General features: G+C 39.6%; 1 protein-coding gene across 2 annotated transcripts in view; it reads left to right on the forward strand.

The window, feature by feature from the left end:
• TMOD3 (tropomodulin 3) overlaps nt 1-21,979 on the forward strand; it is a 79,261-nt gene that overhangs the window by 16,376 nt on the left and 40,906 nt on the right. For both annotated transcript variants that reach the window (XM_047737116.1, XM_047737117.1), the window contains exon 2: nt 17,608-17,807. In XM_047737116.1, coding sequence (XP_047593072.1) covers nt 17,682-17,807 — 126 coding nt within the window. In that variant the 5' untranslated portion in view covers nt 17,608-17,681. The remainder of the gene's footprint in view (nt 1-17,607; nt 17,808-21,979) is intronic.

Below are 21,979 nucleotides of genomic sequence, written 5' to 3' on the forward strand. Positions count from 1 at the left end.
TCTCTTTATAAGCCTCCAGAAATATCGCTAGGTATTGGAATTGTTCCTGGAAGGGGCAGGGTCCAGAAACACAAGGCTTTGAAGGCCTGAGCAGAACTTCAGAAAAGTTAGTTATTCTCTTGATGTTTCTTTAGGGAAAAGGAAAAAACCTCCTAAAACTCTTGAAATGGTTTTAATACTGGTCTCATAGATTGTTAGTTTTTTTCTTAATTAACATTCTGAAATTCTTTTACCAGGACTCTGATGGCTAATGCTTTTTGTTGTTTTGCTTTTCCACCAAAATACTTTCGCTATTCCTGGGTGTAACACGCATAATTCAAAAGTCAAAGACAGTGTTTGTTACTATTTTTTCATATACAGCATCACAATGCAACAGCTGATAGGTTCTTTAAGTTCAAAATAAAATAAATGCATATGAAACATAACTCAAAAGAGACCACTGGATATATAGTGACCACTGTGTATATACAGAGAGCGAGACTCTCCCTGTGTCTTTAGTTTTCCAGTTTGTCTTTGGTTCTTGTGAATCTTTCCAGAGTTATTCCCAAGACACTCATTTTTAAAAGTTGAATGATCTTAGACTCAGATCTGGAAGCATCTTAGGAGTCATTTGTTAACCCTTACAGTTTCATTTCGTTTCTTCTCTTCCCTTTTCTTTCTCCTTCCCTCTCTTTCTTTCTTTCTTTCTGATTTTATTTATCTGAGAGAAAGAGAGCACAAGCAGGGGGAGGGGCAGAGGGAGAAGCAGACTTCCCACTGAGCAGGGAACATGATGAATGATGGCACGGGGCTCAATCCCAGGACTTTCCCCGTAAACCATGACCTGAGCCACAGAAACACTTGCAGTTTCTTGTGCTAAAGGAGAAAAGTGGACCACATTTGAGGAATGGATGTAGACGAATAATGGGGTTGGGTGACCTCTCTAAAATTCCTTAGAATAAGTCACTGTCTGAAACTGAACCCTTTATGAAGCTTGTTTCCCAAAGATCTCTTTCCTAAAATACCAAATCCTCACCTATTTTCCTTACTCTTAAGTCTTTGTAATATCTTCCAGTACTGTCTTACTCTTGAGTGTCTTGGTTTTAAAATTTAATAAAAATAGCAACAATAGTTAGATACTTTTAAATTTAAAAAGAGAAAATGAAATAAAGAACAAGGCAGAAATGAATGTGCTACTTTAGAATTTTTACTGTATTAATAAAATTTATATTTTGTGATTAAAATTGTTTTGCATTCATATAATTTATGTCTTCTTGGGAATACATGTTTTCATAAGCCACGTCTATTTTATTATAGGAAAATAGGAAATGATAGAAATTTGCTTTATTTGGTGACTTTTCAGGAAAGCATTTATTAATATGGTCATTCCACTTTAATTTCTCTATTACACAACATTGGCCCATGTTTGACTTCATTATTTACTTTTCTTGTTGCTTAATCTGTCTGTTCTGGTTTTTCAAGTCCCTTTCCTGAAGTATTTTACTTTATTGTTTTTGTGCTTATCTAGCATGATTCAGCTTTTCATATATTTCCTTCCTACTTCTACATTGTTCATCTTGGCAATGATGAGGGCAAGTTACTATTTTTTTCCAAGGTCGAGTTAAATAGGGTTTCCTTAAGATGATGGACTATTAGAGCTAGGAAAAAACCGGAGGCCCATGAGCCCAGGGATAAAGTGAACAAGCTTCGTCCTCTTGCCACTTCTCATCTGTTGGTAGTGGCTTGCTTAAGGACTGAGGTGGAGTCTGTGCTCCCTGGGGAACAGGCTGTTTGATTTGCAGTGTCCACTGTGCATGTGGATGAATCCATTGTCAGAACTGAGGCCATGATTGGGTTATTCCTTATCTACCCAAGCAAATTGAGAAGGGAGGTGACTTGCTCATAGTCACAGAGCTCTTTTTTTCTTTCTTTTTTTTTTTTTTTTTGAGATTTTATTTACTTGACAGACAGAGATCACAAGTAGGCAGAGAGGCAGGCAGAGAGAGAGAGAGAGAGAGGAGGAAGCAGGCTCCCCGCTGAGCAGAGAGCCCAATGCAGGGCTTGATCCCAGGCCTCGATCCCAGGATCCTGGAGTCATGACCTGAGCTGAAGGCAGGGGCTTAACCCACTAAGCCACCCAGGTGCCCCAGTCACAGAGCTCTTAAGCCCAGTTCAGTGCTAGGAGCTAAGTGCTAGGCATTTTCTCCCTAAGAATTCTGATATTCCTTCTGGATTTTTGGGGTCATTTTTCCTCCTTGAGTAATAATTGAATTATGGGGGCGCGTGGGTGGCTCAGTGGGTTAAAGCCTCTGCCTTCAACTTAGGTCATGATCCCAGGGTCCTGGGATCGAGCCCTTCATCGGGCTCTCTGCTCAGTGGGGAGCCTGCTTCCCCCTCCCTCTCTGCCTGCCTCTCTGCATAGTTGTGATCTCTCTGTCTGTCAGATAAATAAAATCTTAAAAAAATAATAACTGAATTCTGTCAGGTACTTAAGTTTGTCACAGTTTGTTGTATCTTCGGGAAAGACTCAGAAGTATTCGTCAGGGAGTCTAAAGATAGGATTGTCCTTATTTTGGCAGAGAATAGGGGCTGAAGTTACATAGTCTATCTAAAATTGAGAATTTTCTTTTCATCTATTTTTAAGACTGAAGGCTTTTCCATTCAATTTTTAGAACTTCATACTATTGTATCCCCATTATAATCAGCCAGACTCACCCTCCTCAAAAAGGAGGGAAAAGTAGAATTTTATTTACAAAGAATGCATTTTATTTGAAGATCAGTTGTTGGTTCAAAACAAAATCTGGTCATGAAGGATTAAAATACTAGCAGCATGAGACACAGGATAAGGAGATACTTTAAGATTTTTTTATTTTAGGTGGCTCAGTGGGGTAAAGCCTCTGCTTTCGGCTCAGGTCGTGATCTCAGGTTCCTGGGATCGAGCCCTGCATCAGGCTCCCTGCTTGGCAGGGAGTCTGCTTCCCCTCTTCTCTCTCTGCCTGCCTCTCTGCCTACTTGTGATCTTTGTCTTTGTCTGTCAAATAAATAAATAAAAATCTTTTTTAAAAAAGAATTTTTTATTTTAGATGTTTGTCTACTGTAATGCTTGCCATTTTGGTCAAGATAGTGTATTATTTTGCAATTACAAATAATACAATAAACACAAATAATACTACTCTATACTGTGTGCTCACTAGTATTTTTTAAACATTAATTTGGGAAATCTTCATATAAAAAATATTCTCTCTGCCATTTTCCACATCTTATAGGTTTGTTTTGGTGGTTTAAATTAGTTGTGGTAAGCCCTTAGAGCACTTTCTCCCATGTTTTACCAAAACCTTACCTTTTTACAGTCTATAGAATGCTGGGGCAGCTTTCATAATAAGGCATTTCCATGCCTTATTAATTGTTAATCAGCAGCCATGCCAGTATGACTAACAACCATCATGTATATCTTCATCCAGGCACATTTTGTTGATTTTTCCCAGGATAGTTTCTCATTTGGAAGTATATTTTTCTGTATAAACCCATTTTCAGTTTAATAGCGGTTTGCTTCTTAATCTTTTTTGTGGCACAGTTGTTGTTGCAGCATTGCTAGAGAATAGGGTTCTGCATACCCTTGGATGAAAAGGTAGAGTGGAGAAAGAAGAGACATCCCAGTGATGGCTTCTTTGCAGTGTGCTGCCCAGGCTACACTCTGGTGTCGAGGGGGCAGGAGGGTTTGAGAGGGAATCAGATTTACCTTTGCTGTATACCCAACTTTTCTGGTCACCACTTTTGAAAACAGAGAGAGAGGAACACTGTATCAAAATTGATACTATTAAGTATGTACCTACATTTAACATTAAGTCTATGATTATCAAAGTCTTTATGCCCTATTTGTACCGTCTTTGATTCCTATGATGTCTTAAATCCCAGTTTGAGAAGCATTTATAAAGTGGGGAGAAAAAAAACCAAGAATCCGTTCTATAAATTTTCTCAAATTCTTTTCCTCCTGTCCCACGGTCCTTTTCTCTATCCATGTCCCACCCCTCCAGTTCATTGCTCCCCCTTCCCCAGGACAGTACATTAAATATAATAATAGGTACTTCATAAATGCATACAAATATATATTGATTTGAAGATACAGTAGTTGGTGAGGTTGAAAAAGGAGAGCTTTTCAGAATGAAGAGAAGTAAAGAACCTGGTCTGAAGCCCAGGAAATTCAGAAGGGATGAAACTGAGGAAAGATGTTACCATTCACCTTTTATTCACTGCATGAAATTCAGCTTGCTCTCAGCATGATTTCTTTTAGACCTAGCCTCGTTTATTTTAAGATTGTGTGTATAGTTCAATGCTTACTAACTTGGTGGATTAAGAAAATTCTTGGTAGAGGAGGAATGAGTCATAGCGATACTTCCCTTTGGGAGAGAAAGAAAAGAAGGCCCTCACATTGTTCTCTCATTATATACTTGGAATGGATTCAGCGTTTTGATTGATGGCTGAGCACTGTTAAGCTTCCCCCAAACTACCTCATCTCATATTTGGTTTTGTCCACAGTATGACTGGTAGAAGGCTCTTTTAGGTTAACCAGCAAAGATAAAGAGCTCTGTAACCTTCTTACCCCGAGAGACTTGTTCATATGATGTAATTGCTATTTTAAGATTTTTTGAGTTTGCAACAATTTTTTAAAAAGCTTCAGCATTTCCTAACCTACCCAATCTATTAAACCAAAAAGAAGGAGGAGGAAAAGGAGAAGACTGAAAAATATTTGGTTCTAAGAAACTGGGTGTGCTAAGGGTGTGGCTGTTTTGGCATTCACCAGTGGTGTGCACAGAGTGGGTTCCTCTCTGACGTTGGCCTGTATTTCTGATGCCACAACACCACCAAGAAGTATAAAAAGAGAGGAGGTGGGCCAGGACTGGGAGCTGGCTTTGCTGCTTTGAATCAGAGAAGGAAGTGGGGTACATGGGAGCCACAAAGTCTCTCAGTTTTGTCGAGAGGTGGTTTTTGTAGTTGTATGAGTAACCTGTGAAGTATTTTCTTGTAATAGTCACAGAAATTATCTGGCTGCTTTCTACGTTCGGGATGCCCTGAGTGACCTGCTTCTAATTAAATCTCTTCTTTTTTCTCACCCTAACAAGTTTTTCTGGGTTGCCTTCAGACTTCACATTTTATTTTCTTTCTTTATGAGATATGTAGATCTCATTTTTTTGAAATTTGTGGTAGTGTCAGTAGCAATGGCAGAAGGATGGGGCTACTTAGCTAATCTCATATATGGGTTGGTTTCTTTTCATGGAATTTTTACACAGAATAATCAGCTACCATTTTCTCAAACGTCTGTCTGCAAAGCAGCTACCTCACTCAGATGTGTCCTCATCCGGGTCAATCACAGCATCCTAGGAACTTCACAAAATTATTTCATGTACTGTCTTTTAGGCCTCATTGTATAAAAGATGTAGTGAGCAGAAGGATGGATTTAGCATCCGATTTTTTCTCTTTAAAAAATGTCTTATTTGCTATAAAAGTAATACATATTATGTATAACTAAAAATAAAATGGTTTTACTTTTTAGAAGGTAAACGCCATGCATAGTACTTTGGATGCAGTGGACACGAAGTACATGTTTTGGTTATAATTAGTGTTATCTAAGACCATTAGCTCATAAAGGGGAAATGATCTTATGAGACTCTTCAACTCCCTTCTAGCTGAGGAAGCAGCTGCACACTGTCCCTGACAGATATTCATACTCAGCCTCTGCTTTGATAATGCCGGGAAGGAACAGATGACTCTCTTTTACTCCAGCCTTCTCCATCACAGGGAATGTTCCTCAAACCAGCAGAGATGAAACTCAAGCCTAGCATTTAAATAAGAGAACATTTTAGATGCTTTAAATGTTAAAATCTCCAGACAGAGTTAATTTACTTTAAAATTGTTTCTGGATTAATTCTGAAGCCAGATTCAAACAAAAAAAGGCAATGTTGATTTGAATTTTTTTTTTCTTGAAAGCAAATTGAAGCAGATACTTAGGAGTTATTGAATGGTGAGCTGTAATCCAGTTTAAATGATTAGATGGGTATTTATCTAGAGGGAATATTTTGATCCTAACTACTATTAGCTACTATGTATCAACACTGAAATACTTTTATTTGAATTAAACACAAATAATGACTAAAAGTTTACTTTAGCATGAAAGGATAATAGGACTATCAGTCAGTAGTCAGTATCTGAAACAAGAAGATAAAGCTAAATAATACTAAACTATAATAAGGGAAAGCTGTGCTGGCTAGGTATAGCCTGAACAGGGAGACCAATTTTCTTTATAGGGTTTTGGGAAGTATGGAATTCCAGAACTGGCAAATTTTTCCAAGGCCCAAATGACATCATAGAGAAGCATGGTTATTTGGGGGAGTCTGTTCATTGGTTGCCACTGAGGAGTGCTTAATAGAGTGAGTCTCCTCCTGATTGGCTGACCTTCAGAACTGAGAAGCTGCCAGTGATTGATTGGTTTGCAAAGGCAAATCCTTGGTTTTGGTTTTTGGGGTTTTTGATGACTGTTTGTTACCATGGCTACAGATAAATCAGCCTTTTCTGTTTGTGGGAACTTTAATCCTCAACATCAAGTACATGTCATTACTTGCACAAAGCAAGTATATTATTTGATTTTTTGATATATAACTTAGAGTAAAGGAAGAAAACTTTAAGAGAGCAGCTTAATAAATGTTATGCATGTGTATATACTTGTATAACTATCACTCAGTTTAAGATATAACTATTTTCATCACCTCAGAATGTTCTCTAATGTCCATACCTAATCAGTAACCCCCCAATAGCTATTCTGATTTCCATCCACATGGATTATTTTTGCCTCTTCTTGAATTTCATTTATAATAAAAACATGCAGTATGTATTTCATGTCTAGCTTTTTATATTCCTTTCAACATAATACATGTTAAGTTCACTCATGTTTTTACATGTCCAGAACTTTATTACTGTGAGTGTTCTATTTAAGACTGTACCACAATTCATTTGTGTATTCTCCTGGTAATGGGCATTTGCATCATTTCTAGTTTGGGGATATTATGAATAAAGCTGTATTAAGATTTTTGTTTATCTTATTTTATTAACAAACACTAATATCCTTGGACATAAGAAATTCCTGTGTTATTATGGTATGAGTGTGTTTAGTTCTGGTAGATACTGCCAGATTGTTCTCCAAAGTGGTTGAATCCATTTGCGTTCCACTAGCAACTTATGAGAGTTGCAGTTGTTTCATGTCTTTTTGTCAGCACTTGGCAGTTTCATCATTTTTTAGTTTAGCCTTGCCAGGGGGTGGGGTTGTGTGTGTGTGTGTGTGTGTGTGTGTGTGTGTGTATGTTTAAAAAAGGCAAATTGGTGGGGAGCATCTGGCTGGCACAGTTGGGGGAGTATGGGACTTGATCTTGGGGTCATGAGTTTGAATACCATGTTGAGTGTAGAGATTACTTAAATAAATAAATACAACTTTTAAAATAAAAGGCAAATTTTGAAGAACTTAGGCCTAGCAATTTAACATGAAAAACTTAAGAATATGGAGTGAGCCATATTAATCGAGCGTTAAGTTTTCTATTTTTGGTGTAAAAAAGAAATAAACATTTATTGATTTTTTTTAAAGTTTTTTTTAAATAAGATTTTATTTGAGAGCAAGTGAGCACAAGTGGAGGGAGGGGCAGAGTGAGAGGGAGAAGCAGACTCCCTACTGAGCAGGAAGCCTGACATAGAGCTCTATCCTGGGACTCCAGGATCATGACCTGCACCCAAGGCAGATGCTCAACTGATTGAGCCACCCAGACGCCCCTTGATTTTTTTATTTCTTAAATAGCTTCCTAATTTAGGAAGGTCTGATCCAGGAAGAACCATCCTAAAACAAAGTTACTTTCATATAAAGTTAAGAGGTTAGTGTAACTCCAGGTTAACTTTTTCTTTTCTTTTCTTTTTTTTAAGATTTTATTTATTTGAGAGCATGAGTGAGAGAGCACAAGCAGGGAGAGCAGCCCAGGGAGAGGGAGAAGCAGGTTCCCCCTGAGCAGGCAGCCTGATGTGGGGCTTAATCCCAGGAATCTGACTAAGCCACCCAGGTACCCCAACTCCAGGTTAACTTATATGACTTTTGTAAGTTCACTGTTAGCATTGAAATTAATTATATTGGCCATTTTTTATTAGCATGTTCCACAGTCTGTTCTCTATTGAGGATACAGGAGTGAACAAAACAAAGGCTTTGCTTGAATATAATTTAGATTTTAGTGACAGAATACAGACAGTGAATCAATAAATATGTAATGTCAAGTAACAATATAGAGGGAAATACGGGGTAAGAAGAGGTTGCCTCGTGCAGCACGGCGGGGTGGGCTGTGGGGTTCATCTTTTATATATAATAAACAGAGAAGACTTCGCTAATCAGTTGACACTTAAGCGGAGACCTTCTGGAAGTGAGGGAGCAGGTTATTTAGCTGTGTTAGGCAAGAGTGTGCTACGCAGAAGGAACATTAAGTGCAAAGGCCCTGAGGCAGTATTTGCCCAGTTTGAAATGGTTGAAAATTAGTTGGGGCTTGTAGGGAGATCATATAGGGCCTTCTAGACCATTTGGCTTTTATTCTCATTTTTTTATTTTATTTTATGCCATTAGAAGATTGTGAGCAATAGAATTAACGCGATTTGACTAATTATCACATAAAAATCTGTACACAAATGTTCACTGACACTTTATTTGTAATAGTCAAGAACTGGAATCATACCTGATGGCTTTCCATATATAAATGGTTAAACTGTAGTACATACATACCATGGAATACAATAAAAGGGAATGACCTGGGACGCCTGGGTGGCTCAGTCGTTTAAGCATCTGCCTTGGGCTCAGGTCATGATTCTGGGGTCCTGGGATCGAGTCCCACATCGGGCTCCTTGCTCAGCAGGGAGTCTGCTTCTCCCTCTACCTGCTGCTCCCCTGCTTGTACACATCCACTCTCTCTTTGGCAAAGTAATAAATAAAATCTTTTAAAAAAAGAATGGGGCGCCTGGGTGGCTCAGTGAGTTAAGCCTCTGCCTTTGGCTCTGGTCGTGATCTCAGGGTCCTGGGATGGAGCCCCGCATTGGGCTCTCTGCTCAGCAGGGAGCATGCTTCCCCCTCTCTCTCTGCCTGCCTCTCTGCTTACTTGTGATCTCTGTCTGTCAAATAAATGAATAAAATCTTAAAAAAAAAAAAAGTCTCTTTAAAAAACAGAAGAATGAACTATTGATACAGCTACTTGGATGACTCTCTAGAGATTTATGTTTAATGATGTCAGTTCCTAAAGTTGCATATTGTATGATTCTATGTATGTAACACTTTTGAAACCAAATTTTAGAAATAGAGGCAGATCAGTAGTTGACCAGGGCTTAGAGAACGAGGCAGGTGTGGTTATAAAAGGACCACACGAAGACTTCTTGTGTGGAAACTACTCAGTATCTTGACTGTGGTGGTGGATATACAAACCTACTAGGTGATAATATGGTATGGACTCCCCCACAGACACACACGAGTACCAGTAAAACTGGGGACATCAAAATAAGATTAGCAGACTATATAAATGTCAGTACGTAGGTGTACTACACTTTTGCAAAATGTTACCACTGGGAAACTGAAGAGAGTGTACAAGGGATCCCTCTGTTTTATTTCTTACATGTGAATCTATAATGATCTCAATAAGAACTTCAGTTAAAAAGAACAAGATAGTTCTGGCACCTTTGCAGAAGATACACTATAGACTGTATGGGTGTTAGAGTGGGAGTATGGTCCCCAGGCTATTGCAGTAGGCATGTAAGAAGTGATGATGACTTGGGCTACAATGGAAGCAGTGGAGGTAGTATAACATGATGTTTTTAAGTTAGAGACAACAGGATTTGTAGCAACTGCTACATCTACAGATGTAGAGTGTGAGAGTAGTCAAAATGAACAGCAAGATTTTTGAATCAATCACCTAAAAGGATGGAGTTGCCATTTATTAAAAGGTGAAAAATACAGTAAGAGCAGGTAAAGGGAAGAAATTTAGAAATATTTCTAAGTCTGGCATTTAGGAGAGAGGTCCAGATTAAAGATAGAAATCCAAGAACTGTCAATATGTGAATCACCTGGGAAGTGAATATAGAAAGAAGCTGTCTGGAAAACTAAGTCCTGGGGATACTCCAACACTTGAAGATAGGAAAGATGAGGAGGAACCAGTAGAGGAGAATGAGATGGGACAGCCAAAGAAGTAAAGGGCGACCAAGAGCAAATAATGTCTCCAGGGCCAACTGAGGATGGAAGGAATGATCTTTTGTCAAATGCTGATAGGCTCCTTAAGATGAGGGTTAAGAACTGACACTTGGGTTTGGCATTGTGCAGATTATTGCTAACCAGATCAGTTGGGGTGGAGTGAGTGCTGAGGACGAGAGCTAGACTGGAGAAGTTTTGAGAAAATAGGAGGGAGAGGGCTAGGGATACTAGTTTTTCTTTCAAGGAGTTGTTTGTTTTTTAAGATTTTATTTATTTGAGAGAGGGAGAGAGAGAAAGCATGAATAAGGGGAGGGGCAGAGGGAGTAGCAGATTCCCTGCTGAGCAGGGAGCCCAACTCTTGGAGCTGGATCCCAGGATACTGGGATCACTTCTGAGCTGAAGAGAGACACTTAACCTACTGAGCCCCCAGGCACCCTACCCTAAGGAGTTTTCTATAGAGAGAAACCAAGAAGTAAGGTAGTATCTGGAGGGGAATATGAAGTCAAAGGAAAGTTTGTTTTTAATTGGGGGGATATATTACAGTTAGTATGCTCATGGACATGATCCAGTAAAGAAGGGTCACAATTACTGGAGCAATCATGTATAAAGGCGAAGAGGTGGGGTGTAATTACAAGAGGTGAGATTGGCTTTAGATGAAAGTGTGGACATTTCATCTATAGAAGCAAAAAAAACAGGGGTGCCTGGGTGGCTCAGTCAGTTAGGTGTCTGCCTTCAGCTCAGGTCACTGTCCCAGGGTCCTGGGATAGACCCTGCATTGGGCTCTTTGTTCAGTGAGGAGTCTGCTTCTCCCTCTGCCTGCTGCTCTCCCTTCTTGTATGCTCCCTCTCTTTCTTTCTCTCTCTGACAAATAAATAAATAAAATCTTAAAAAGGAAGGTAGAGTATAGGGGCATTGATGTAGGTAGGCTGTTATGTGTAGCAGTGGGAGCTTAGGTGTCTGTCTTTTTATGATTGTTTCCACAGTCTCAGTGAAATATTAGGATTAGGTCTTTGTGTGAGAGTGAGTGATAAGAAATATTAAAGATTTGAGGGGGAAAAAGAGGCAAAATAGTCATATAAGAGAGTGGGAGAGTGACTGGACGAGGGACATGCCATAGGATTCCTAGGCAGTATTCTTTATAAATTTTAAATATGGCCATTCAGTATGTGTGTTTTTCTCACACTTGATCTGCCACCCTGTTCTTGGGAGGAATAGGAAGAGAGTTTTAACCAGGGGTGGGATGCTGTTAGAGGAGTTCAGAGACAGAGAGGATCAAAATTGTTGAGAGTAGTGGAGTGGTACAATTATTGGTAATGACAAGGATTAGGTTACAACCATGGGACTGTAGGACTGAGGTAGGGTGAAGGACTGTACCATCAGAAGAGAGATCAGAGACTAGGTGTTAGAAGGGTAGCTGTGCAGATCTTAAAATCACTATGATTGCTGGGTGCCAAATTCATGACCATCTCTTGTTTAGCAATTTAACTTGAAGCATGAAAATATTGAAATGACTATTTTGGGGTTTGGGGGCTTTTTTTTCTTTCTTTTTTTTTTTTTAAGATTTTATTTATTTATTTGAGAGAGAGAGTGAGAGAGTATGAGAGGGGAGAAGGTCAGAGGGAGAAGCAGACTCCCCATGAAGCTGGGAGCCCGGTGCGGGACTCGATCCTGGGACTCTGGGATCATGACCTGAGCCAAAGGCAGTTGCCCAACCAACTGAGCCACCCAGGTGCCCTGGGGGCTTTTTTAAAAGATTTTATTTGAGAGAGAGAGAGAATACAAGTAGAGGGAGGGGAGGGGCAGAGGGAGAGGGAGAAGCAAACTCCCTGCTGAGCGGTGAGCCTGATACAGGGCTTGATCCCAGGACCCCTGCCACCTATGTGATCCTAATGCAAAATATTGGAAAGAAGATAAATTAGAAAGAGTAATTGTGTAACATTTTTAAAAAATCATGACACAGTATTTGCTTGTTTCACTCTTTAGATTCAGCTCTTTGGAAAAGATGATACCAGAAATAATATTAACAAAGACATGTGCCTTAGTTTAGCATAAAAATGTATTAAAGGCCATAGCCAGCCATTGTTTTATTTAGTAATTTACAGTTGGTTTGTTTTTTTAGTTCATTGGTTATTATTCAAAAATTTGTCCAAAAATTGTTTGTTCAAAAATTTGTTCAACAGTAGTCCTAGTGAACAGTTCACAGCGTGGATCTCAAAGCCATTATGAAAATACTAACCAAGAAATTTTTTTTTAACCAGACTGAGAAATAGAGGTGTTGCAGGGCCATATTAAACTCTCGGAAAAAATAAGTATAGAACAAAAAAATAATACTAACTACTAACTGAAATTAACATAAGAGTCATCCCTTAGTGCATCTCTTGTCTTTACCCCTTACAACCAATCTGTGCACAAGTCCTTTTAGTTTGCTTCCAAAATATGTCACACATTTATTCACTTCTCCATCTCCGCAGCTACAACCCTACAACTATTGTTTCTCACCTAGATAGCAGAGTCCTAGACTGGGAGAGTGGCTAGGGACTTTTTGGTCCCGGCTCAAAAGTCACCTTTCAGAACAGCTTTCTGAACCACTTACAGTAACTTTCCTGATCCTCATCTCCCCCATAGCAAGTTGTCCAGGGGTTTTTCTGATATTATCTTGTTCCTTTGTCATTTTTTGTCTGTATGTCACCTTCAGAATAGAGCAAGGAACTTGTCTGTGTTGTATACTATGCATGTCTATTGTCTGGAACAAGTCAATTGCTGATACAGAGGATGCTCAAAAATATTTGTTGAGTGAACAGCACATGTACTGGAAAACAAATATTCATCTGGGATCTTGAGAGAAAACTTTCTGATGTGGTAGGTCACCTTGGTTCAGTACCCAGGGGTCCTAGGGGAAGCCAGTGAGGAACAGACACACAGTCTTGAGCCTAGTAAATCTGAACAGTGAGGTTTGGTGCCTCCTGAGGACAAAACTCATTTCTTTACCCAAAAGAAAATGAAATTTTCATCAGGGTTTGTATTTAATTACAGAGCTCTGATGACTGACAGTTAGATGTGTTTGTTTTAACTGGGGAAGATTAGATAGTGGAGAACTCTGGATATCAAGCCAGAATGGGCTGACACTGAGGGAAGAGAAGGTGAGTAATGCAGAGGCTGCACAGGATTGACAGAAGTATCAAAAACGAATTGTCAGTGCTTTTTGAATTATGGTAAAGAGAGTAGAGTTAGGGAGCCGGAGGGACTCTAGATATCTGGGGGAGGAAGAGGAACTATTAAAAAGGGCAAAGGGAGGTGATATATGATCCAATTCAGTCAAATTTGATTTAATTACCTGGCATCAGGTGCTGTCCCTGGTGATGGCAACCCAGAGGAATGAGACATAGGAGGGAATGTCTGCTCTTCGGGGGCTTACAGTGTCTAGCAAGGAAGACAGATGAATGATGACTTCTAACTCAGTATTATTGTAGGTTTGATAGGAGATAGATATCTTTAGGAGTTGCTGGTCAGCCAGTCCATGCTTAGGATTTCACATGGTGGTCCTCAGCTTTACTTTTATAGAGACCTGATCTCAATCCACCAGTAAGTGCCTAATCTCCTAAAAAGTGGTCCATACTAACCACACCCATAAGCCAAAATACCAGTTTAGTAATTTACAGTGAGGAAAGCTATGTGAATAGCCCAAGTTTTAATAAGAAGATTACTTGGTGAGCATGTAGAAGAATAAAGGGAAGTAATTGAGTGATGTAAATGTCAAATGGTATCAGGCTTTGGTTGCCTGATGCTGCTTCTCCATACCAGCACTGTAATTGGAATGAGAGCAAGCCAGTCACATCTGCTGGTCAGGATGTCATGCCTCCCTTGTGCTTACTGAACGTGGCCAGATCTTGCTTGATGACCCGCATTTTCTTTACACCTGCATTCTTACTGGCTTCTTTAGTTATGTTACCACCATTCAGTAGTAAATTATTCTATCTGCTTCTTTGGGAAATCATCTCTTACCATTGTATGTTGATAAATATCAGTTAAACCCTTAAGTCTTGAAGATACTTAGGTACAATCTGTGGTTAAAATGGAGATATATACAGGGATAATGGCAACATAGATAAGGAACCATTAGGACCAACAATTAGCTAACAGCTAACCTGTTAGCAAGGATGAGCAGTGTGAATCACCATGCGCTGAATCTTCCAGGAATGTGAATTGATACAACCAGTTTGAAAATAGTTTAACATTACCTAGTGAAGTTGAGTATTACTATATGCTTTCCCTAGCAATTCCCATTCCTAGGTTTCAATAACTTGGAGAAACTCTTGCACATGTATACCAGGAAATAGGTAACAAGATTGTTAATAGCAGAAAAACAGGGAAAGAGCAAGTTCAGTCAAGTGTTCAGTTATACAATGAAATACTATACAAAAATGAAAATGTAAGAAGTACAGCTCTAAGCATGGTCTCAAAAAAAGTTGAGCAAGTCGCTAAAAGATAATATGCTGTAAGAGTCCATTTGTATAAAGTTAAAAAAAAAAAAGAACAAACCTAAACCTGTTAAGGATGTATACATGTAATGTAAAGCTGTAGGGGAAAGCAAGAGAATGGTTAATTCCAAATGCAGTCCAGTAGCTGCTTCGTTGGGGGAAGGAGATGCAGCTGGAAAGGGGAACATGTGAGTCCTTCTAATGTTCTCTTTCTGAAGCTGGACACTGTGTTTGTGGGTATTTATTTTATTATTCTTTTTTTATTTTTTTTATATTTTATTATTCTTTCAGCCATACTATAAACATGCTTTGTGTGACAGAGTTTACTCTGAGATAAAGAGCAATGTGTTGGAGTAAGCTCTTCATCATTCCAAGGACTATTGTGTTCCAAACCTATAGAACCTGGGTGACACAACATTGCCTTCGCCTCTAACATTATCTTGTCCATTATAGTGCCATAGTAGTAGGATGGCTGTTGAATTTATGGCCTATACTGGAACACTTTTGAAAGTAAAGGGAGCGGATACACAAAATAATTAGTTTTTTTAAAAATATTTATTGACTAAGAGATTGGCTTTATTATATACTGTAAACCTCAAAAATAAATTCTGTTGAGCCACAGTAAAAACTTTTTTATAATGGTTGTCTAAGCATTGAAAAACAGTATATGCTAAATAATTACTCTGGTTATGTGCTCATATGCTTTTTTTTTTTAAAAGATTTTATTTATTTATTTGACAGAGATCACAAGTTGGCAGAGAGGCAGCCAGAGAGAGAGAGGAGGAAGCAGGCTCCCCGCTGAGCAGAGAGCCTGATGAGGGGCTCGATCCCAGGACCCTGGGATCATGACCTGAGCCGAAGGCAGAGGCTTCAACCTACTGAGCCACCCAGGCTCCCCTGCTCATATGCTTTTATCAATTTCATACCCTTATCTGTCTCATATACCATGTCATTGGTATTTTTATGAAGGGACTATTTTTTCCAAATGTTCCTAATTTTTCTTTTTTTTTTTTTTTTAAGATTTTATTTATTTGTCAGAGAGAGAGAGAGAGAGAACGAGAGAGCGCACACACAAGCAGGCAGAGTGGCAGGCAGAAGCAGAGAGAGGAGCAGGATCCCTGCTGAGCAAGGAGCCCGATGTGGGACTCGATCCCAGTACCCTGGGATTACGACCTGAGCCAAGGGCAGCGGCTTAACCGACTGAGCCACCCAGGCGTCCCCCTAATTTTTCTTTTTACCCCCCAAATTGCCTGCCAGTTTCTTTAAAACTGCATTTGATGGTTAATATATTTGAAAGTACTTATACCTTCTATTAAATCTTCTCTGCAGAGTGTATTTTTTTTTTTAAAGATTTTATTTATTTGCTTGACAGAGAGAGACCATGAGAGAGAGAGAGAACATAAGCAGTGGGAGTGGGAGAGGGAGAAGTAGGCTTCCCACAGAGCGGGGAGTCCGTCCCAGGACCCTGGGATCATGATCAAAGGCAGATGCTTAATGACTGAGCCACTCAGGTGCCCAGAGTGTATTATTTTTAACTAAGAAAGATATATCCTGAAGATACCTCATAAGCTTAGTATCTTAAGTTGGAAGTATCAAGTGGACATTTACCAAACTTAGTAATAACAACAATGATAATATTTTGATTAAAAAAAAAAAAAAAACCCGAAAAAATCCAGGGTAATTGCTAAACCAGATGAGATGCCAAGTAGAACAGGTGGAAGCCAGACCTGTCTGGGGCAGTTACACAAAATGCCTGCAGTTTAACGTCTGCATCAGTACAGTTCTGTTAATTTGCTTGTTATTGGACCCAGGTGGCTGCTAGTCAGGTCAGGAGCTGACCCCTGCGGTGAACCTTCCTTTCTTCTTAGGGGATGAAAACATGTAAAAGGATCCATAAACTGTTACTGGTTTGAGGAGGAAAATATATTTGTTTAAATATTAAGTTGGGAAAACTTGGGAGAAAGGAGTAGTAAAAGAAATATATCCAGACTTTGAAGTACTGGGTATTTTGTAGCCAAGAAAAATTGAGCCAAATCACAGTCTAAGGATTATTCCTTGTTCACATAGGAACATTTTATGATCCATATTTACAGCTAGAACTTACAGAAATACTTTATTTTTACTTTGCACATTTTGTGGGATTTATTCAAACTATCTTTCATAGGAACAATTCTGCTGTACCTGGAAAAAGGTTGCTTGTTGAGCTTTACCTCATTTAGGAAAGATTCACACGGTGAAGAAATGACAAAGGTCCTTTCCTATAATGAGACCCTCGTGACCACCCTTGCCAGTCAGTGGGTGACATATCCCAGCATGGTTTGGAGTTTTTTATAGAAACATTTTCAAAAAGCTGCATTTTTTCCTTTAAAAGGACCTTTCCCAAAAAAATTTTAGAACAAAACCCATGTTTTTGTTTTTTTTCTAGTGGCAACTGGCCACTCCTTACTGGGGGAGTGTGTTAATATCCCCCCTTATTAATATTGAGTCAGAAGATAGTGTTCTGTACAATTTACAGTAAAACAAATGTGTCTTAAACATAATGTGCTTAAAGTACTCTGGTAGCAATAATTTGAAAGTCACTGATGGGAAAAATTTTATTTTGGCACACATGAGTTCTTTCCTCCTAAAACTTAGTTATGAGAAATTCTAAATTTTACCAAATGGATGTTTTATAGATTTGAATTTTATATTCCCTCCTGCTCCTATTTTTCCCAGTTGATTTTGTTTTTCAGCAACAAAAAATAAAAGGTAAGCATATTGAATGATCATAGACAAGGGTAGTGTGTAATAGATGGCCAAAGAATATACAACAGCTGGAAATTACATTTCACTCAACCTAAAAATAGATCGAAGTAGGTGGAGATGACTTAATATTTGAAATGTGTATGTTCTTTCTCTCTATAGCTTTAAGGAAAAGTGGAAATCACTCCTGACTATACTGCATTGCAAAAATTTAGTGACTTCCTATACTGCAAATCATGGCACTACCATTCCGGAAGGACTTAGAAAAGTACAAGGATCTAGATGAAGATGAGCTCCTTGGGAATCTATCAGAAACAGAACTGAAACAACTGGAGACTGTTCTGGATGACCTTGACCCTGAGGTAGGTGGTAATGAGATAACTTCAGACCCTTTGAAACTAAATAACTTCCTTTGAGCAGTTAATCTTTCTCATGACTTTTCTCTGGCACTCTCCGCCCCCACCATTCTCTCTTTATCCAGATGAACTTTTTCCCTCTTCTCAGTTCCCCCCCACTTCTGCCCCCTCAGCTCCACTGACATGCCTGTTCTGAACTACTTTCACCAGCACCCTTATTCTCAAGTTTATGAAGTCGGTCCTGTAAGAAATTTTTTCTCTGGTGCCTAGGTGGTTCTGTTGGTTAAGAGTCTGCCTTCTCCTCAGGTCATGACCCCTGGGTCCTCGGATCAAGCCCCACATCAGCTCCCTGCTCAGTAGGGAATCTTCTCCTCTCTCCTCCTGCTCTTGTGCTCTCTCTTGCTCTCTCTCTTTCTCCCTCTCAAATAATGTATTAAAAAAAAAAAAAGAAAAAATTTTTTCTCTCTGGGCAGGGAGGAACATTTTTGAAGCAGATGATTAGGTCTTTGATGTCCGCCAACCCCTGTGCCTCTTCAGAGCTTCTATACTATGATGGCCCTGTGTAGAGTGTCTCTCGAAGGTTCTTTGTGACCTTAAATCTAACTGTACCTTTCTGAAACATGCTGACCAAATTGAGTAAATTTCTAGCCCTTAGTAGACTAGATCTAAGTACACAGCAATATTGCAATCTATGTGGAGCAGATAGATCTGAATATATGTATAAATGTTTTAATTTGCGTAGTGGGTGTTATTCGTCTTATAAGTTACACGGGGCTAAGGTAGAGCCCCTTGACTTCTGAACTGTTATTCCCTGGTAGGTACGTGGGGAAGGGGGTAGTCATTGAAGGCAGAGCCCAAAGGTTATGGCTGCTTAACTTGAAGGTAAGGGTTGTTTGCTAGGCTTCTTTTTACTACATGTTTCTTTATGTTGAGACATTGATTTTTAGTGCCTTTTAAGAATGAGGCAGAGGTTGTTCTATAAAATTGTTCTTGTTATTACAACACATTTCCTGCTGGCATGTGTTTGAATTTTTATTGAGAATTAACTCTTTTTCTCAGCATTACTTGAGCACTTCAATAATGTGTCTATGCAGATCAAAACCCTTAACCATAATTGTTATCACAAGGAAAAGTTTGTGGTACTCCTGAGTCTGGGGGATAACTCAGGATAACAGTACTGTTTTGATCATGTCACGGCAATATCTTCTACAGGCAGTTCACCCTGTTAGACCTGTTGGAATCAAGTGATTGTACAACTGGCAGGAGTGTTAAGTGCTCACCTAGCCCAGTGTTTCTTAACCTTGACACTATTGACATTTGGGGGCTTGAATTATTCTTTGTTATGGCGGTTATCCTGTGTCTTTAAGTTATCCTGTATCCTGATCTCTACTCATTACATGCCAATAGCACAGTCCCCTGCTTAAAAATGGGCCTGGGACTTTGTTTTAATTAGCTGGGGTAAGATTACAGACATGGAGAAATAGTTTAATTCTTAGTTTCCAAGAGCAGGAAGCACACAGGGCTGCCCAGGAAAGCACCTGGATTGGTCAGGAAGCAGAAGCAGCAAGGGGCCCAGAACCTTTCTTATGGTTTCCAAGGGAAGGAATGGGTGGGACATGGTTGGCAAGTTTGAGCAAGTTTAGTATTGGATAATTTGAGTAATTTCAGTGGGCTTTGGGCCAGAGGAGTAGTCTCCAGTTGTCTGGTTAACTGGTTCTGGATGATTCAGGGTGTGTCTGCAGGGGATACTGGCTTGGTGTGAGAGAGAGAAAGGACGTGGTTGGGGTTTGAGCTCTGGATTGGTTAGTTTTCATATGGAAAGCACACTGTCGGGTAGGGGCAGGCAGAGTTGTTTGCTATCTCTAGGAATTAGGTAGCCCAAGGAGGGGTAGTCTTTCTAACATTAGCAAGGCCCCCAGAGGCAAAGAATCATGAAATCCAAAAAATAAAAAACGTGATTAATACTTCCTCTCCTTACTTCTGACAACCAAAAATATTTCTGGACATTGGCAGTTGTCCTCTGTTGGGAGCACCTTGGTTGAGAAACACTGGGTTAGCACTTGCCCTCTGTTTTACAGATGGAAAACAAAAGTTGGGTGACTTGCCTCAATTACTGCAGTTAGAGAAAGAACTGAGACCAGATCCCTTATTGCCTCATTGCTCCTGGCAAAGTCTAGTGGTCCTTCTGTTCAGCTGCAGTGAGGCCCCTGTTAATGCGTGCTCTGTGCTATACGTGTGAAAAAGCCCATGGTTTATATTTTCTTGTTTGCAAAACTGTGGCCTGCTCTTATATGGGGAGGCTTGAGTTCTAACTTTTAGATGTATTTTTCCAGCTCCCCAATCCCAGTTGCAACTCCCCCAACCTCAGATACTATTAGTTGAAACTAGAAGAACCATGATGTTTATTGACAACATGCCACTTGGGTAAAATTTGGGGGAAGAGTACCAGTGAAAGATGAGGTAAGAAAAGAGAACAAGGGTAGTAGCAGCTACTCCAGGCAGAGAAACCCCTCTGGAACTTACAAAGTCTCAGAAGATAAGAAAGAGAAGAGTGGACAGAGGTTGTATATGGTTCCTTGTTGTGTTTTGGAGGGCCACTTTATTTTCCTTATGCTGCATTCAGTATATTTACTTGCCAATTTACTGCATTTTCTCAAAACACCCATCTCTAAAGACAGCCAGCTAGCCAGCCTAGGCAAAAGCTTTTTTTTTTTTTTTTTCTCATTTCCAAGGCTTGGAATATATAATTACAACAAAATTCTATGAGGGAGAAACCTGTACTTCTTAGTGGCAGTCATTTTAATGAGATCTTTACCTGTTTCTTGAGTAATTATGATCTATTAACTTGACTAAAGTATACTTCCAATAAAGCATGGTTGCTGGGTTTATAGCCTACAAAGCCAGTTACCTGTCATTTATTTTGTGTTCAGAGATGTATTTAAGGAGCCATGATTCCAGCTGACGTATCACTCAAAACTTCCATGTTTTGCATGGGCTTGAGCATACCTGGGAATTGTGCAACTCCCTCACTACCACAGTGAATAGTGCAACTCCCTTACTACCACAGTGAGAGAGCAGTATGCATTATTGACTGGGATGGAGAGTAACTTTGATTAATTTGCCTTAATGAGCATTTTTCCTTAAAAGTATTCTCAGGGGCGCCGGGGTGGCTCAGTCAGTTGAGCATCTGCCTTTGGCTCAGGTCATGATCTTGAGGTCCTGGGATGGAGCCCCGCATCAGACTCCTTGCTCAGTGGGTAGTCTGCTTCTCTATCTCCCCCTCCCCCTGTTTGTGCTCTCTCTTTCTTTCTAAAAAATAAAATCTTAAAAAAAAAAAAGTATTCTCAAGTCTTTATTGAGTAAATATTTGGGGAGCAACTAATAGATTCTGGTACTATGCTAGGCTTAGGAATATAAGAGTAAGCAAAACAAATGTGGTCTTTGCCCTCATGATGCAGGCTGGGAGGAATGGGAGGGATTTGGCATTAATCGAATAATCATGCCATATTAATATAAGAGCATATAATGGTAGGTCAGGAAAAGCTTCCTTTGAGGAAATGGAGCTGCAGTTTTAAAAATGAGTAGTAAGGGGCACCTAGGTGGCTCAATTAAGTGTCTGCCTTTGACTCATGTCATGATCCCCTGGTTCTGGGATCAAGCCCCAAGTCAGGCATCCTGCTCAGCAGGGAGTGTGCTTGTCTCTCTCACTCAGACTCTCCCTCTTGCTGATGTTCTTGCTCTCTCTCAAATGAATAAATAAAAAAATCTTTTTCAAAAATGAGTAGCAAAAAATGGTGGACAGAGCTTTCTAGAGAAGGCTTCTGGTAGAAGGAAGTATGTCACAAGCACAGGGGAGGAACAAGGGCTAGAGTGGCTAGAATGGGGAGAGTATGTGAGGTGAGGCTAGAGAAACATCATGGGAGTGTGAGAGTGAGGTATGAAGAGTATCAGACAACTGAGCTGGGGAGACCATTTGAGAAGCTAAGGTAATATTCCATGCCAGCTTGATCATAGCTTGGATCAAAATAATGGTGTTGGAGATAGAGGAAGGTAAACAGATGAATAAGCTTTTTAGGAAGTAAATGGGTAGAACTTGATGGTTCATTGGGAGTGGATTCTTCCAAGTGTAGCTCCATTTTTCGAAGTTGGTAGGTAGAAATCTTGTTTCTTTATTTATG

Source organism: Lutra lutra, chromosome 7 (genome assembly GCF_902655055.1).
Source record: "Lutra lutra chromosome 7, mLutLut1.2, whole genome shotgun sequence".
In the NCBI taxonomy this organism is placed as follows: domain Eukaryota; kingdom Metazoa; phylum Chordata; class Mammalia; order Carnivora; family Mustelidae; genus Lutra; species Lutra lutra.